Source organism: Betta splendens, chromosome 7 (assembly GCF_900634795.4).
Source record: "Betta splendens chromosome 7, fBetSpl5.4, whole genome shotgun sequence".
Taxonomy (NCBI): Eukaryota; Metazoa; Chordata; class Actinopteri; order Anabantiformes; family Osphronemidae; genus Betta; species Betta splendens.
The window spans coordinates 9,538,389-9,557,496 of NC_040887.2; the positions used below are offsets into that span (position 1 = coordinate 9,538,389).

The 19,108-nt window shown below is 41.8% G+C and overlaps 1 protein-coding gene across 1 annotated transcript; it reads left to right on the forward strand.

The window, feature by feature from the left end:
- The first annotated feature begins 360 nt into the window (after positions 1-360).
- ankrd52a (ankyrin repeat domain 52a) lies at positions 361-18,448 on the forward strand. Its single transcript, XM_029157221.3, has 28 exons — positions 361-566; positions 1,150-1,233; positions 1,345-1,423; positions 1,562-1,632; positions 1,794-1,994; positions 2,082-2,169; positions 2,283-2,425; positions 2,603-2,815; positions 3,266-3,344; positions 3,446-3,560; positions 3,731-3,813; positions 4,228-4,345; positions 4,465-4,533; positions 4,695-4,835; positions 4,989-5,051; positions 5,198-5,309; positions 5,561-5,632; positions 5,736-5,937; positions 6,033-6,120; positions 6,235-6,352; positions 6,512-6,731; positions 6,845-6,932; positions 7,095-7,178; positions 7,369-7,514; positions 7,645-7,727; positions 7,812-7,894; positions 8,119-8,210; positions 8,855-18,448. Exons 1-28 carry the CDS (start codon positions 540-542, stop codon positions 9,124-9,126), a joined length of 3,234 nt encoding a protein of 1,077 aa, XP_029013054.1. The 5' UTR covers positions 361-539; the 3' UTR covers positions 9,127-18,448.
- Positions 18,449-19,108: the final 660 nt, after the last annotated feature.

A 19,108-nucleotide genomic window follows, 5' to 3' on the forward strand; every position in this document is an offset into this window, starting at 1 on the left:
ATATAATATACAACATTTAAAATCCTGAAACTGATTTCAACAGTCAGTGTAAAAGAACAGGGTCTACACTCTATTTTTGCTCTTATATAACATTCACAGGACTCTGTCTTGTGAATGTTATATAAGAATAAAGCTACAGGTGTACCTTACTGTCTGTGGTTTTAAGTTGCTCCTAATTTAAAACTCTGCTTCGTAAGAGTGACGTTAATAACTGATGTTGATATGGGGCCTACGCTCCTGCATTCTCCTCATCTATCTATAGCACAGAAGCGTCATTTACCTGCCTCCGCCGCATGGTGGCGCCACTTCACCAGAAAACCCGAAAGCAGGCCGCCACGCCTGTAGGCGGACCAGCACAGTCGTAGCCCGTATCGTCAGACCAGACATCGGATACAGACAACAACAGTGACAGATCAAGACCGCATTTCTGTTTGCAAGCCGTTATGGGTGTAGTCTGAAAGGTGGATACAGTAGCTAACCATAATATACCTCGAAGTTTTATCCTCATGAAGGAGCTCCGTCCTGACTGAGTTTGGGAGATGGGAGTACTCAACATTGCAGACCAGGTACGGTGGAAAAAGGCGCTCCGTGATTGTGCTGTGGCGCAGTCTATTTGCTGGGAGGTAGCCGCTCTTGTGCGCAACATAATTACGTCTTATTCGCCGAACGCCTGGTGTTCGTATTCATCTTATCGGTGGCGCACGCGTGTTCAAATCGACGTCGACGTCATAACAGTATAGTGCGTTGTAATTATCGACGTTTGCACCATGTTGTGGATGTTGTGTAGGTCCTGCTCTGGGTCAGCGCCAGCTCTCGCTAGCAAAATTAGCTTTGTGGAGCTGTTGGGCTAGCTGACGTAAGTAGGAACAGGGCCTATAGGCCTCAGCCATGGCTCAGTGTATTTGCTGGAAGCGAGCAAGATTCCCCTTTAGTTCTTTGATGCGGCGAATGCAACGCATTCTGCACTCGGCTCCAGTGTGGCGTATTTAACAATTCTACCGGATATTTAGCGGATTTATCTCAGATTAGACAAGATCCAAGAGGGTGCATAACGTTTGCTTGCTGCTCGTATTCGGGTCGTCGCTGGCTCAACGCTGCCGTAATAAATGCGGTGTTACTGTGGCGATAACCGCCTCCTCTGCTTCGCAGCCTCCTCTGGTCCAGGCCGTCTTCAATCGTAATGCTGAAGAAGTTCAACTCTTATTGCACAAAAAGGAGGATGTCAACGCACTGGTATGTGTAGCGGACGTTGCGCGCCGCAGCACTCGAGGCCCCAGGAGCGGCAGCTGAACCTGGGCATGAAAGGTTGTTTTGTGCATGACTGACCTGGCGTTTGCTCCGCAGGACCAGGAGCGTCGTACGCCCCTTCATGCTGCTGCCTGCGTGGGTGATGTCCACATCATGGACCTGCTCGTCGAGGCGGGTAAGTGAACTGCGTGCGGTCCTCACTTCGAACGCGGTGCGTGTGCACGGCCCGGTTCCACCGTGCTGCAGATTTACCCTCGTGACATCTGCGTGACCCCTAAAATGGTTGATCTCTCCCCCTCCCACCTTTTGCCAGGTGCCAGTGTAAATGCTAAAGACCATGTATGGTTGACCCCGTTGCACAGGGCAGCTGCATCCAGGAATGAGGTAAGCACAGCTCGTCCTCTTTTCCAGTTGTTATTATTATTGCACTTCCAGTGTGATCATTTTGTGCACCCGCTAAAGAAAATGCGGTTCTGTTCTATGCATTCAGCTGTTTTTTTTTTTGTTTTTTTTTTCCTTCCTCTTGAACACTTGCGTCTCCCCAGAGGGCTGTGGGTCTGCTGCTGCGGCGCGGAGCTGACGCGAACGCAAGAGACAAATTCTGGCAGACGCCGCTGCATGTGGCCGCTGCCAACCGTGCCACACGCTGCGCTGAGGCCCTGCTAACCCAGCTGAGCAATCTGAACATGGCAGATCGCACTGGAAGAACTGCCTTGCACCATGCGGCTCAGAGCGGGTTCCAGGAGGTGAGCTTCGACTTATTTGGTCTTCTTAAAAAAAAAAAAAATGAAAAAAACAGAAATTAAAAGGACCTCCTGCATCCATTTTTAAAGATGGTGAAGCTGCTGCTGAACAAAGGGGCCAACCTGAGTGCCATCGATAAGAAGGAGAGACAACCTATCCATTGTGCTGCTTACTTGGGTAAACAAGATCAGTGCTGATCCAATTTTCATTAGTATAAATGCAAAATCATTGATTTCAAAGGCATGATGGCAGGAATGCTAACACATTTCTCCTTTTTGTGTTTCGTGTAGGGCATGTAGAGGTTGTGAAGCTGCTGGTGTCCCGCAGTGCAGACAAGAGCTGCAAGGATAAGCAGGGCTACACACCCCTCCATGCTGCTGCTGCAAGTGGTCACATCGAAATTGTAAAGTACCTACTGAGGATGGGGGCAGAGGTGAGTCCGAGTCAAACTTTGGCTTTTAAATGAGTCTGTTACATCTGTGTTGTTATTTGATATATTCAGTATAAGTAGTTTTGTTTTATTAGAACTCAGTTTAAAACCTCCTGGAATTATTTCTTTCAGACAGTTTGCGAGGTGTGAACTTATGTCATATATGTGTTATACTGGCAGATTGATGAGCCCAACGGCTTTGGAAACACTGCTCTCCATGTGGCATGCTACATGGGGCAGGAGGCTGTGGCTACTGAGCTCGTCAACCACGGGGCTAATGTTAACCAGCCCAACAAGTGCGGCTACACCCCTTTGCACCTGGCTGCCGTCTCCACCAATGGTGCCCTGTGTCTGGAGTTGCTGGTCAACAATGGGGCAGATGTCAACCAGCAGGTACAAATAATAACCCAAAAATGTTGGTGATGTGTAGTTGTAGGTATTTAATTCATTTTCCCTTGTTGGTATTGAGGTAGAATGTCCCGGTGTGGGGCGTTTCCCCTATGCATTTAGTTGCTAGATGGACAACATTGCCTTAGTGGGTGTAAATATGCATCGAGTCTGCAGGGTTTGTTATAATTCTCATGAAATAAACATAAAACATATTAGTGATAATAATATATTTTTAGAAATGCCAGAAAAAATATGTACTGTGGATGGTTCAAATTCTTTGTGTAGTTTTGTCTTTTCTATAAACTGGACCTACAGAAACCAGTCGTGTCATAGTTTTCTCAAATCAGCTCATTGTATTCTGATTAAAACAGTTGAATCTTGATCTGGTGTTCTGATCTCTGTACCACTTCTAGAAAAAAGAAATATGATTCATCATCAGTGGTTTTTTCACAGAGCAAAGAAGGGAAGAGCCCCCTGCACATGGCAGCCATTCACGGACGCTTCACACGTTCTCAGATCCTCATCCAGAATGGTAATGGTAGCTGTGCTGTTCAGCTGCTCGGTTCAGATACGTTGGGCCTGACTTTTCTCTCCTTCTAATGGCTCTTTGATGCACTTCCTCTTTTCCATTAGGTGGGGAAATTGATTGTGTGGATAAGTATGGCAATACTCCTCTCCACGTTGCTGCTAAGTACGGCCATGAACTGCTGATCAGCACTCTGATGACCAACGGAGCAGACACGGCCAGGTACTGAAAAGCTTCAAGTGGTCCTAACTAAATTATTGCAATGCCATTATATACAGAGGCATAAATGTTCAGTCCATGCAGTGGAATTGCTGGGGCTAAAGGTTATATTTTATATTGAACATATGTCTGCTTGTTTTGTTTCCATAACTTTATTCATGTTTTCTTTTCAGACGTGGGATCCATGGAATGTTCCCCTTGCACTTAGCTGTGCTGTACGGGTTTTCAGACTGTTGTCGCAAGTTACTCTCCTCAGGTTCTGCTTCTTTTTACACACATAATAGACCAGGGTTGGGTTTCAAAATCAAACCTTCAAATCGAAATGAAGCCAAGCTTTAATTTGTCTTCCGTTCTGAAAAGGGACAAAAATGGCTTCACTATGAGAGAAGTGCAACATGCCAATCATCTGCCAGTTTAGCTGCACATCAGAACTGATCAAATATTAATGTAGCACAGAACGGATGTAAAACTGAGTTTGGTGCTTGTGTCAGTAGTCAGCAATAACGGTTCACAGGCACCATGAGCAGGAACAGCAGAGAGATGAGCACTTGGCGTTTTTTTTAATTAGAAAAGCATTATTGGAATCAAAAGTACCCAGCCCTGTAGACATATTTATTTAGCATTCTGTATCTGTGTGAATTTTGACACTTGTTTAATCCTGACCCCGCAGGTCAGCTTTATAGTATAGTTTCATCTATGAGTAAGGAGCATGTACTATCTGCTGGTTTTGACATAAACACCCCTGACAACTTTGGGAGGACCTGTCTACACGCTGCTGCCTCTGGAGGGTAAGATGCAGAATCTGCTCTGGCAGTGGAGGATTTCCATTGACCTAAAGTGTTGTGTTCTATTTTGCAAATTCTCTGCTAGTCCAACTAAATGTCCTCATATTCGTCTATTTCTGCAGAAATGTTGAATGTCTGAACTTGCTATTAAGTAGCGGTACTGACTTGAATAAGAGGGACATAATGGGAAGGTGAGTTCCCTCCTTCTTCCTACACATGACTTTATGTCTTGCTCTAATTTACTGACACTGTTAACGATTATGTAATTTCACTATGTTCAGGTTTTTATGTTTTTCTCCATATAATGTGATTTTGAGTGTCTTTAATATGATTCTATTCTGTCTTTCCACAGGACACCGTTGCACTATGCGGCTGCTAATGGGAGGTACCAGTGCACTGTGACCCTGGTGAGCGCTGGCGCTGAGGTCAACGAGCCTGACCAGACAGGCTGCACTCCCCTGCACTACTCTGCCGCCTCCCAAGCCTTTAGCAGGTTAGACCACCTGCCTCTCCTGCTTGTTCGTTCTGTAATGGAAGAAGCCATGCAAGTCATAAGTTTCTGTGGAACTGTGGAAACAAGCCAAGGGTTATTTGTTCACTTAATTTATTAAATGCTTTTTGAGGAGAATTTTTTTCTTGTTTTCAGAGTTGATCGTAATTTTTCTGGAAACCATCAGAATGATGAAGATGAGGCGAAGGAGTCGTACTTGTGAGTTTAAAGTTTTTCTCCTCATCTTCTCCCTCCTCTGTCTTACTATGACCTGCGTGATTTAAGCTTTACATTCAGACTGACTCAGTTTTGGTCCTCTCTCAAATCCTTTGTTTTGTGTATTTTTGTATATTCATACACAACAGCTGTTTGGAGCATCTTTTGGACAATGGCGCCGATCCATCGATGGTCAACTCAAAGGGTTACAGTGCTGTTCACTATGCAGCTTACCATGGCAACAAACAGAACCTGGAGCTGGTATGTATTTTTACTGAGGTCACAACGTATCACACATAATAATGATTCAAGTCAAAGTACAGCTGCTACTGTAGAATTAGTTGATTATTTGACGGAACACCTTGCCTATAATGGCTTCTGCATGAATGACTGCACAGAAAATAGGGAAAAGCAAGATATTTTGTTATGAAATATCACAACTGCTGTATGTGTATTGTCAGATTCCCTAAATTAATAATACAGGTCTCTTACATGTCTACTTGTTTTTTTAGCTCCTGGAGATGTCCTTTAATGCACTAGGAAACATAGAAAACAGTATTCCAGTCAGTCCACTGCATCTCGCTGTAAGTGTTTAACATTTAACTGGTCCTAGTTTGATATTGGTTGTAATTGACCTAATTCTCTTCTGTGCCAACGCGAAGTGAGTGACTTTGTCTGCATTTGTAGGCCGATAAAGGTCATCGGCAGGTGCTGCGTGTGCTGACAGAAACTGCAGCCTATGTGGACATGCAAGACGCCGTAGGCCGCTCTGTCCTCTATTTGGCTGCACAAAAAGGCTACGCCCGCTGTGTGGAGGTGCTGTTGGCGCAGGGGGCTTCCTGTCTCCTCAGTGACAACCGCCTAATGTGGACTCCTATTCATGTTGCAGGTAAATGTCCTTACTACTAAACACAGCCAGGATTGTGTTACAATTACCATACATACATATTTGAAAACAATCCCTCCTGTACTTTTATTTCACAGCTGCCAATGGTCACTCAGACTGCCTTCGTATGATGATTGATTATGGGGAGGAGGGGGATCTCACCAATGTGGTAGACAAAATTGGCCAGTGAGTTTTCTTGTGTTTTTTAAAAGCCTTGTTTATTTGTACATTTTAAATTCCTGATAAAAGTTTAACGCGGAATGCAGCGCAATCAGTTAAAGTTGCTTGTGCTCCCTCTAGGACACCTCTGATGCTAGCCGTTCTGGGAGGTCACACGGAGTGTGTCGTCTTCCTATTGGAAAAGGGAGCCTTGCCTGACGCCAAGGACAAAAGAGGCAGCACAGCTTTGCACAGAGGGGTAGGTCTAACGCTATTATCCAAAGGCCACAAATCGTTAAATCAACTGTTAAATGTTAAATTGACTTACTGTTATCAAGCAAAAGGGCCTTAAAATATATATTGTTAACTTGGTCATGACTATAACAAATTGATTGCTTTCTTACTGGTCTTTGCTCAGGCTGTATTGGGCCATGATGATTGCGTGACGGCCCTGCTGGAGCACAAAGCGTCTGCAACGTGCCGGGATATCCAGGGTAGGACACCGCTGCACTATGCTGCATCCAGAGGCCATACAGAGATTCTGGCAAGTCTGGTGCAGGCTGCCATGGTAACAGATCCACAAGACAAACTGCTGGACAACAAACAATACACCCCATTACACTGGGCTGCTTTCAAAGGTTTGCTCTGTTTGATTGACTGTAAATGGTTGAACATTAAACCTAATTGTCGCAATTAATCATAGTACCATCTGTTGTATGTACAGCACTTATTATCGTGTGTTTGTTCTCAGGGCACGAAGACTGTTTGGAGGTTTTACTTGAATTTAAAACATTTATCCATGAAGAGGGAAACCCTTTCACCCCCTTGCACTGTGCTTTGTGAGTATTGCCTTGGCATAAGTGACTTTCTAGTGCCTCAGTGAACATGTTTATGTGCATTTAAGTAACTAGGTTACTCCAATACCCCAAGGTTTCAATAAAACAGCCACTGGGTTGGTTTAAGATAAAATCAGCATTATAACTGTGCAGTCTTGCTTGTAGGATGAATGGCCACAGTGGAGCTGGAGAGAGACTCCTGGAATCTACTGGGGTCCACATGATTAACACCAGAGATGCCAAAGGAAGGTAAGAATAGTTATTATTCTATTTTAAAAAGACCCTGAGAGATTAGGTGATTTACTCTAGATGTATGTATAGGAGTAATGTAAATGTAGCTGTCTATTATTCTGTGTCTTTGAAACGATCACTCGTGGGGAAATATCTAGAGAGCTGATGATGCAGTAAGTAGTTGGGCTGTTTGTGTGTGTGCTTGTAGGACCCCACTACACGCTGCTGCATTTGCTGAGGATGTTGCAGGACTGCAGTTGGTGCTTCGCCATGGGGCAGAGATCAATGCAGTCGACACAACTGGGTGCTCTGCTCTGATGGTAGCTGCTGACAAGGGACACAGTGGTACAGTGGGTGAGTCCCAGGTGTTCGTATTAAACTTTTTAAAACGCATTACATAGCAGCTGGTTTCAATAGGTATCGTATTACTAGTATTGTTGGGTCTGTAGTCACAGGAACTGTCTTTGTGTCTCGCTCTCTCCAGCCATCCTCCTTCACCGGGCCAAGGCTGATCTGACCCTGCTAGATGAAAACAGGAACACTGCCCTGCACCTGGCATGTAGCAAGGTGGGTATTGAACTGTAAACTGTAGTGCATGCTTGCTATTTTAATGCACAGAAGGAATCACATCTTTCTTTCTTTGTCCTTCAGGCTCATGAGATGTGTGCCCTGCTGATTCTGGGAGAGATTCACAGTCCCACACTGATAAATGCCACCAACAGTGCTTTGCAGATGTGAGAGCTATGCTGCTTTTAAACACTATTAGGCTTATTTGTTTTAGTCAATTTAGCAATGGAGAATAACTATTTTAAATTAGTTAATTTAAAATAGTTGTCTGTTGTTGTCCAGATGTATTATACACATAGCAAATACTAGCCATTACTACTAGCCATTTTACCCAAATATTTATTGAGATGTAAACACACACACACACTGAAAATCCCTTTCTCACTTTCAGGCCCCTTCATCTTGCGGCACGCAATGGTCTGGCTACAGTGGTGCAAGCGCTGCTGAGTAGAGGAGCCACTGTGCTGGCTGTGGACGAGGATGGTGAGGAAAACTGTACTGCTTAGTAGACAAGATGTGTTAAAATTCAGTTGCCTGTCTGCATTTACATTTGCATTTTATTTATGTGTCAAATCGAAACCTGTTTAATGCATTTAAATGCTGTTAGTACATTCTGGGTTGTAAGAAAACATTTTTAGCAATGCTGCAGACCTACGCATAAAGCACAGTACTGGTCTGACCCTGCATCTACTTCTAAATCAAATCCTGACCCATTGATTAGTAATCTGTGTTAAAATGTTAAAGTAACAATACACTATTCAGCTTCAGGTGTTTGTGAAACCACAAATACGTTGCTCATCTACTACTCACGGACTCACATATCCCAGCTTCCAGCTACTGTCAGGGAGCTACTTTGTTACTTTCACTGTGACACATTTCAAATTTGTGTTGCTATTTTGTGCCACCCTTGTTCAATTTTTAAGTCTATTCATCGTCTTGTCTTAAAATTAAATTTAAAAAATTATAATTTTTTTTCAAGTAAATTCATTACCCAGCTTCCTGTAAGATTGTTTTGAGAACACAGTAAGGTTTTGGCAAACCACAAAAGCAATTAACATCTATTACCTTGAATGAATTGCATTGTGACAGATGTATGTTTGGATTTGAGTCGATTTATCGTCTTTCAGGCCACACCCCAGCTTTGGCTTGTGCTCCCAACAAGGATGTGGCAGACTGCCTGGCTCTGATCCTCTCTACCATGAAGCCTTTCCCCCAGCGGGACTCGTCGTCCTGCTCCTGTTCCTCTCCCACAGTCTCCCCTTCCCCGGGTCTCAACTTGCTGAAGCACTGCGGCATCACCGCCGCCTGCGCGCCCCTACCCAGCAACGGCCTCCACAACGGCTACGTCAAAGATCGTCATGGTGCACCGGTTGGCCTGGACGGGTGTCTGTCTGAGTGAGGTCAAGCGCCCCCCTCAGTCAGCTGCTATCACCACCATCACCACCAGGGGGCGACTCCCTTTAACATGGCCCAGAGGACCAGGAGAGCACCCACCCACATGTCTGTTCTCTGTATGTATGTGTTTGTGTGTCAGTGTATGCGTGAGTGTTTGGTCTTCTCTTGAGGTGCAGTCAAACCTAATATGCAACTAGATCCCATTCCTCCATCTCCTAGTAGTGCTTAATATGTGAAGGCAGAGTACTCTACAAGGTCACCCAGAACACTAGCAATCTGGCCATTGAAATCATTTAACCCTTTAAAGTCATGTTGACATAATTGTATAACCAACATTTAAAAGCACGGAAATCTCTGTATCCTCGACTGTCCTTACGTCATTCACTATAAGAGTCATATCATGTTTAAATCGGTTGTGGTGACCTTGTAGAGGAACGTGCATCCTTCCCAAAAGAATGATCAAAGAGTTTGTTTTTAATTATTTTCGTTTTTTTGTTTTACGTCTGTTAGCCTAGATTTTTATGAAGGAACCACACCAGAGAAAACCTAAAAAAGTCTTTTTTTGTTTTTGCTTAAGAGTGCAATGCTTGTGTACTACAGTACAATCCGAAATTTGGAAAAGGGTCACAATGATATTAATTCCGTAGTGTATTTAAAACCTACAGCATAGGGTTGTTTGGCAATTTAAGAAAATTTGGTAATGCTGCTGAATACACGAGCGTGTCTCCTTCCAAAGGAGGGCCACGTTTCTGCATCGTAACATCGATTTGTTCTTAAGGCTGACTTCATGTTTTAAAGATGCTAAATAAGTGTTTGTTAAGCTAGAATGTTTCTAAGCATATAAGTTATGACCAAAGTTGATCAACACTACTATGGCTATAAATTATTTATTTGAGATGAACTGTACTGTATAGAGAGAGAAAATAGATCTTGATATACCTCGTCAACTCGTTTAGCAGCTGCTTCATCTTCACCCAGGGTCCGTAGGCCTAACGTTCTCAGTTTGTAGGACTGGAGAACTACTGTAGGATAGTGACTGACTGAGGCCTTGTTTATTTCTAGATGAAGGCTTTACTAGTAATATCTGCCAACAACACCTCATCAAAGCATCATATATCTGAGCACATAAATGAACAAGCCATTTCAATTTCTTTCCCATCCTTTTAGCAGTGTTTTGTTAATTCTTTTTTATTTAATTTATTTTTTTCAGTAGTTCAGAATTCAGATGGCCTAGTAATTGAACAAGAGCAATCAGTTTTGGTTTTTAAGCACTAATGAGTTTCTTCTGGCCATAAGCATTGTAGTTTAACAAGCTCTCGCTAAAAATAAGTATTTCCTGGAGCTGGTGAACTAGTCTTAAATATCGAATAGTTTATATCTCAACTTCTCGGTGGTCAACTCTGATCAGTTATTGTTACTGAGAGATAGGAGTATTGTCTGCTATTTTTAATGGGCAGTTTCAAGCAATATTTTTTTGGCCTTTTCGTTTAACGTTATTGAATAGACAATCACTGTCACAAGGGCTTTTGTTTCCCGGGAATGTGTTTGATTTTTTTCTTTTTCTTTAAAATTTTTATTATTTCATGGAAAATTACTTAAAGACTAAACGAATGGCTCTGTGTGTGCCGGGCATTTTACTGTCAGTGTCAGCACAAATGCACTGGATCGCCTTTATGGCATCTCATGAAATGCCTTTTGACCCATGCCTTCCGTAACACATCATTTCAGTTGAATTGTGTAGTGGCAGAGTGAGACCAGCCCTGAGACCGATGATCTTTCCACATAATTTATTGCAACAGCATTGAACTCCGGTTGCATCATACTATCTAGTGGAAAACATTGCGCGTCATATCTTTTATATGTCCTGGCATTATCAGTGACTAGGAAGTTGAAGCAAATAGGGCTAAAAGGAAAGGGAGAGGGATCTTTTGCTTAGGCCAATACCTGTTGTTTAGATTTCAGGAATAGCAAATATCCAAATATGTGCTTTTTCTTTTTTGTTGTTGTTATTCATTTTGTCGTCTCCTCATCCCATTTCTGGTACTAAGCATACTAAAGATGATTGTATAGGACCACTAGAGCTGTTTGTGACTTCTAGATGTTATATCGATGCTATTTTTTTAAAACCATCTACTGGTGGCGAAATTACACTGAGTCAAATTGTTTTCATTAGAGTCAACTTCATACCTACTGGTAATGAAGTGACAAAATTGCACACGAGTTGATTGGATGAAAGACGAGGACCTAGACTCGGCTGCGTTGTTTAACACCCTTGGAAAAGTCTTTCACTTTCCTGTATTTTACTTGACTTGACTAAAACTGACGTTACCGTAAATCCATTTCAGAGCAGCAATGTCTCACAGTTACTGTTGTAGATTTGTTGTTGGCTTTTTGGTCGGCCTCTACAATCTAAGAAATGGAACTAATTAGTGACCCCCACCCCCTACTTGCATAATTTCTACATTTCTAGACAGGTATACTGCTGATAGTTCTGTTATTAACTTTAGGGATAGGTACATATTTGGGTAATCTCAGGATCTGTGCTAAGACAGCAGGCAGAATTTATTAATCCAATCTGATCTCTGCAGGATGATAATGTCTACAGGTTTTTCATGCTGTGTTCCATAACTGAATTCCTTTTAAAGCCTAATCCCACAGCACTTAATTAGATAGTCAAACACGCACTTTAGTACATTCAAGTTCTAAGTGTGCAAACTAGAGCAGATGTAATGTATGTACTGATGTTTACATGCATGTGTTGTGCTGCTGAATACAGGAAGGTAGGGTTGCTAAATAAGCAAAGGCTACAGCAAAATTGTAACGACGCATTATATAAAAGTGTCTCTAAGCACTTGAGGACAGTGCCCACTGCCCGCTGACATTTTTTTGTTTTGTTGTCTTGGGCAGCCGGCCCAACAAAGTGACAAGGTTACATTACCCAGCCTACTGTTAATAATACTGGGCCCGGCCTAAGTCGGTGAAACCCAGTGATTCAACAGACACCTCAGGCAGAATCCTCAAAATACTCAACATACTCTCTCTCTGCCGTCTGAAGGTGCTGTCAGACCCGGCTGTTTGGGCAGGGATTTGCTTTGTCTTGTGGTTTCTCTGTCCAACATAGTACATGGCCGTTGACCCTCGCAACTGTACAAGTTGTAACCGAATCCGTTTGGTGTATCACAGTATTCTTATACATGCTTTTTTTTTTTGTTTTTTAATTTGTGTGTACTAGTGATGAACTGAGTGATTATACATGGAGCTAGATCACAATTTTGCTATAGCGATAAGACGACACAAGTGGAGAATATACAATATGTCTGGAGTCAGAAAGCAATGAGAGGTCCAATTGTAGCAATAGAGAGTGTGTGTAATAGTGTGCAGCACAAATATTGCACTGCCATCCATTTAGGCCCATTCAGTAAATCATAGCATAAATGCCAATGGAAGATTAAAATGCGGGTTAGATGTTATACACTTTGGTCACAAATAAGGCCTGTTTGCCAAAACGTGTCGAGAGGGAAACCTCTTGGTAAAGCAGCAATGGATTTATGCATATGTTTACAGTCTGACCATCAAATCTGAGCCATGAATTTTCTGACTGAAATGAATGTAGGGTCAGTTTCGAGCAGGACAATTTGTTTTCTCCCGACTTTAAACTGTTACTCTTCATTTGTACTGCGTAGATATGAATAATACAGGTAGCATGTAATAGCCTAATTCTCTACATATTATACAGTATGTGTAGTAGTCTTCCTGCGTCGAGGGTCTGGACAGTTCTTTGTTTTGAAACGTTTGGCATCATTGTTGGACTATAGGCCTGCTGTTGCGTAATCTCATCCTTCTCCTCACATGCATTTGTGTGAAGCGTAGCTTACAAGGTGAACAGATGACACGTGCAGATGAATTTACCATTTGTGTTCATCCATTCCATTGAGATTGCCTTACTGTATATTATCACGAGGGACAAAAAGCTCTGCAGTAGATATAGTCACACATACTCATAAATAGCCTATATTTGACAAACATGCACCTAAGCTACACCCATTTAGTGCCATAGAAACCTTTATTTGCCTTTAGACATAAATCATATTTTCTCAGTCAGTAACTTATTGAGACGTAGGCAAGATTATTACAGTTTTGTGTTTGAAGCTGCATGTCTTTTCACCAGTTATACTAGTCAAAGGAGAAACTATAAATATTTGCATGGAACATTAGTACTTAAATGCAAGTATTCTGTGAAAATTTGATGTTAGTAGAAGTATTTTATAATTGAACATTTTTGGAGAACATGGTTAGTCCGTTTGGTATTGGCAAAGCAATCCCTAGGTCGTGTGTAAGACGGTTTCTAATTTCTGTGTGTTACCTGGAAAAAAAAAAAAGATTTTGATGTCCAGATAAAAGCATGGTATACACAGTATAGAATTGATTTGCCTCAATGGATGTCTCGGTTCTTACTTGAAGTAAATGGCAATTTTCAATTCAACTCTCTGATCCACTGTTTAGCCCTTTGCCTTAAAGCAGAAAATGGAAATGATACCTGGCAGTACCTGACGAGTTGCATCACGTGTGTTACGCTATGTGATCGGATCGCTACAGATGTCTCACCGTCATCTCTGGGTGTCGAGAAGCACACAAATCAGTGGATGGAGGTAGCACATAGCTCGAGGTCGCCACGGCGCAGAGATTGTTGAGAAAGGTTAGGATTTCGCCATATTTGCCACTGTGAATGAATGAATTCTGAATTCACTCGTAAACAATCAACTTTGGCTCCTGTTATCTACAAGCCAGGTGACAATGGGAATAAAAGTGGTGTACCTCAAAATATACTGGGAAGGAAACTCTTGTAACAATTCTTGTACAGCTATGCTAACAAAGAGATAAAATCTTGTGATCCATCTTGTCGTGGGTAGTGTAAATCTGCTTAAACCAGCCTAAATCTGAGATGCATCTACGAGGGAGAGTTGGATTAATGTTGGCAGATGTCTAACGTTTCCTACCTTACCAAGCGGCAGCCGACTGCACCTTGTACTTTTTATTGGACCTGCAGTTTTACCTCAACAGTGATATTTTGACAACGCTGACATTGATCTTTTGTGATTTACTTGTTTTCCCTAATGCCAGTCGTGTTGATTCTTTTCCTCTTTATAGCGTGAGTGACTTTTCAATATCTCTCCCTCTATATATAAATATATATCTATATATCCAGATATATATACGCATGTGAAAACTTAACATGCACACATCAGTTTTTTTACAGCACAGAAGCATAGCTACCGCATCTGAATATGTTTCACTTCATTACAACCGATAGATGAGTTTGTTATCTGAAGGGTACTAAGGGGAATAATATAAGGGGGAATGAAGGTAGCTATGAAACTTTACCTCGGAGTTAAAACAGTACAGATTCACTGTATGACTAGTTTGATCACCTTCCCTGACTGAACACTTTATTAATCCTCCCACCCACACAGTAACAAGGTCTGTGTAATATCGAGCACAGTGGTGGCATGGTGCCTTTTATTTGTTACTACCAAAAGGTACGGTCTTCCATTTGTATTATAGCCTTATAATGGGAAAAGAAATTACGCTGAACGTACACGACTAAAGTAGACAGGTTCCCTCTGAGCATGATTATTTCAACTATGGGATCCGGGTTATTTAAAAACTTTAAATAACTCCCTGGCTTTCATCATGCGTTTCCAGTGATTCAGTGCTCCCTTTGGGAGGCAAAATAAATTGCACATCACTGATGCGATTTAGGGCACATCAAACGCTAACTGAATGGGGGATCAATAGCACGTAAGCACAAATCCAAAGAAGGCACCTCGGGGCTCAGCTGGCTCCCAACACCAAGGAATGAAAGGGCCTTTAGACCAAATGTAGGCAGCAGTGTGAGTGGGAAAAATGCCCGACTCCAGTGGGTGCAGAAAACAATGAAGTTTGACTGTCAATAACACATTCACTGTAGAACGACCGCGTGGAATCACCGAGCTGCTTCTGATCGTTCTCGTCAGCTCTTTGCTATTCATCGAAGATTAGTAACTTTACAGTCCAAACCATGTTGTGAAATGATGCGGTACCTGCAGTACTCTGAACATCAAGTCTAGACAAGCAGTTTGTAGTGACTGTGTTGCAGAATGATTGTAGAGATCGTTTTGTGTTTTTTTTAGGATAAATGGACTACAAGTAGGTTTTGCAGTAGTAGCTGTGTGCAGTGTTAATAACAGTGTGATCATATATAGAAGTGATGTAACGTTTGTTGTCTTACTATGACATTAAGGCATGAATCATCTTCTCTTAAGCTGACCTCGGTTAAAATAGATAAAAGTGCAATAACCTTTTGTTTAACATTACTTTCTCAGTTAAATGAAATATTCTTTAATATGCCCTTTTTTTTCTGATAACACCCAAAGGTCATGTGTCTGTAGCAGATGACGGATTTCAAGCGGTCCCGTTGTTTCTGTTCAGAGAGGTGGCGTTTGACAGTGGAGTGTGTGATATTCCATTCTTAAAACTGTGATTGAAACCCAACTTTAACAGCCGCCTGCTCAGAGAGAGAGCTGTGCACAAGTTGACCAATTAATTTGAGTAGGTGCATTCGTTTTCCTTTTCTTTTGCTTACAGATTGACTTGGATGGTATTGTAGTTTGGACTTCTGGTTTCTAGCCGATAGACCTGTTCATTTGCATGTGTAGATGTGTATATGCATCCCCTTCCTCTTTGAATGAAATGTTTTAGACCTGATATTTAAACCTGCTGTCAGTGATGTACGTGGATAAAAGGAAATATGAAATGCCTTATATTTGTTTGATTCTTAAGCATTAAGGGTTCTTACGTGTCCCTCCCCTTTTTAGCGTGTAGCCTAAAGCTTGTACAGTTAAGGAAACCATGAGATTTATATCTACTGTATAGCCTGTGTGTTTTCAAACTTGTTACTTGGAGGTCCTGTGATTGTGGTTTTAGAGAAACATTCCCCTTGAAAGTGCCGTTTGTTTTCACCAGCAGAAGATATGTCTGTGGGAGGGGGGGGGGGAACAAGGTTCAAAACACTTCCCGGTCTTAAGTGTTGAACTGAAAGTATTTGTGCAGGTGAAATAAGGCAACGATCTTCTGATGGAGCACCTTATCAACTCGCTCCTTTTGTGAGTCCACCGCGGACGTGGACTTGCATGAGGCTTGATCACTCTAAAGCAGAGCCATATCAGAGAACTTGCCCCATTAGGAGCCCCATTGAATGTGCTATTAGGAGTAGCCCACTGTAGGAAAGGTTGTGTACTGCATGTTCTGTGACATTTTAGTAGTAGGCGTCTCTTCATGTTTTTCTGTTTCGTCTGTTTCTGTGTAGTTGTTGCCACCTGATTACAACTCATGAGCTATTAAAGGTCCACCCGCAACTGGACTCGCAGCAGACGTGGATCTGCTGCCGAGGTAGCCTTACTCCACTGCAGAGTTGAAAGAAAACATATTAGATAATGGTTTGCCTGATTTACTTTGAGTGGCTTCCCTGGGGAAATACAAAGCAGCCCTTCGCATGAGTAAGATGACTCTGACTTAGGGCACGTGGTGAGTTACAATCAATAGTTTCACAGTGCACCTTCATAAAAGAGAGGGGGGGGGCAACATTGGCTTGTCCACCCAACATTCCAAAGTTGATTTTAATTTTCCACAGTCCTGTCCCACTGTTTGAGGAAATCACTTTTTGCATTGCTGGTGAATGAAGTGGGCATGTGTATCAATGACAGGGTTCCCTATTTAGCCTAACGCCGATTACCTCATTTACAAATCTGCAAATATACTACTCTACTGTGTGTAAGGGAGTCAATGCCATCACCAGCAGCGTGGTCTCTTGACCTGTGATGACAGCAGGACCAATGAAGTTACTCTGTTAAAATTAGCCAAATTATAATATGGCCAGTAGGAGAATATAGGTTAACACCCAATTCATTTTATAATTTTTATTGTAAGCCCAAGTGCGTCCTGGTTAGTCATTTACCACAGCTGCTACCCCAGTCAGCACTGGGAGCTATCAGAAAAACTGCAGATGTCTTAGTCTGATAGGACAATGATTATTGTACATCGTCTCCAAAAAGAATCGGGGGGATTCTGATTTTACAGTTGTTACACGCCGCTCCCAAAGCATTGACTGGAATAGCAACTGCTTGCACTAGCATGGTTCAAGAAGCCGAAGCCTTGTGTATGTCAACATTATTTGAGTGAATGATCATGTTAGCGTCACTTTGCTGTTTTTTCAGTAGCATTTTCCTACCTCCTTGTTTTGCAGCCTTGAGTATTGTTTCTCCACCTGTTCTGACAGAAAAAAAGTATCACAGTACGGGAATACAGATTTATTATAAGCAATGGTAGTTATACATTAAAAGCGTGTTTGGTTGTACTGTATGTGTATATGTCTATTTGACGTTGAAAAAATATTTATGAGAAGCATTTATACGACAAAATACCACTGGAATGTGAAGCCAGACAATGTTATGATGCAGATTATGATGATAGTCTATCCCCTTTAACATTCAGTGGACAATGGACAAAGGACTCATCTCGTAAAAATGAATAACCATGAATTTGTTTTGCTTTTATTTCTTTTTGTTTGTGCATATTCTCCCCGTGTAGCCCTATAGTACACACTATTTCAGCGTTGCCGCTTCATTCTGGGTCAGTCATCATTTGCCCTGCAGTAGTAACCGTACCACAGCTGCTCTGTAGGAGGACAGTAAGGTGGATTTGTAATTCTGTATGAGGGTGAGTGTGAGCCCCTCGAGCCGTAGGCCTTCAATATCCATTTGTCCACTTCAAACCAAATTTTGCTTCATAGGTGTCTTGTCTCAGCTCTGCCCCAGCATTTCATGTCCAGTTTGATACAAGGGGTACAGGGCAAGGTAAAAAAAAAAGCAGGTTTGAGGTTTTCTTACCAGGTGCACAACCCCGCTCCCCCCACCCGCCCATGCCTCCCCCAGTACAGACCAGTCCCACTTTTCATCACCCGCCTGTCTGATTTCACCTAAACCTCAAGCCATTCATTTTTCTGATTTTGTTTTTTCAACAATGCAATCCTGAAAGCACTTTGCCTTGTTATTCCTTTGTGTGAACATGTGAATGATAATTTGTTACAAAAATGTTAAATATGTAAAAGATCATTCACTGTTTTGGAAAAACCTGCATCTGTCTTTCTGACGTTAAAAGGAAAAAAACAAATTTAGTGACATTAAACCTGAACCTATTTTATAAAATGTTTGCTGCAGCCAATTGGTCTTGTCATTCAGTATTGTGGCTTAGGGTTGTTTGTGTTCAATAAAGTGCTATTGCTAAATATCTCCCAGTTGTAAAGTTTTTGTTTTTTGACAAATGGTTTTATCTTTTAATCTTTTAAAATCTGAGATTCGGTTGGGTTAGGATTCAAATGAGCCCAATCCATTCTTTTATTTGAACTTGGCAACATGAGTGGCTTAGAAATAGTAGCTTCAAAAACCTTCAGATTCTATCAGTAAAAAAGTAAAAGAAAGCAATGCAAAAGTGTTTATGGTAAATATTCACAACAGTCCATGGATTGGGTGAAAAGGAACCACCAACATGGTGAGAACATACAGACACATACAGAGAAGACATCAAACAGATAACAAAGTATATATGTATATAGAGGGTGAATTGATGAAAGAAAATGAATAATTCATTTTGCACAGATATACAGATATATTGTATTATACCGATATATAATATAGTCCAGGGAGGAGTAACCACTGATGTATGATAATAACTTGTCAGGTACCACAACTCTTAAAGAGGCATATAATGTAGATCTAAATGTACACCACATATACAATGTATTTTAGTTTAATTGATGTCAATGCACATGTTTTATAGACTGCCAACAGTCTGTGGAACACTGTAGTATAATCATTTCTTGCTGCATGTTGGCTGCTGGTCCTTCCTGCACCTTCTGCCACAAACAGAGCATTGCTACATCGTCCAACACA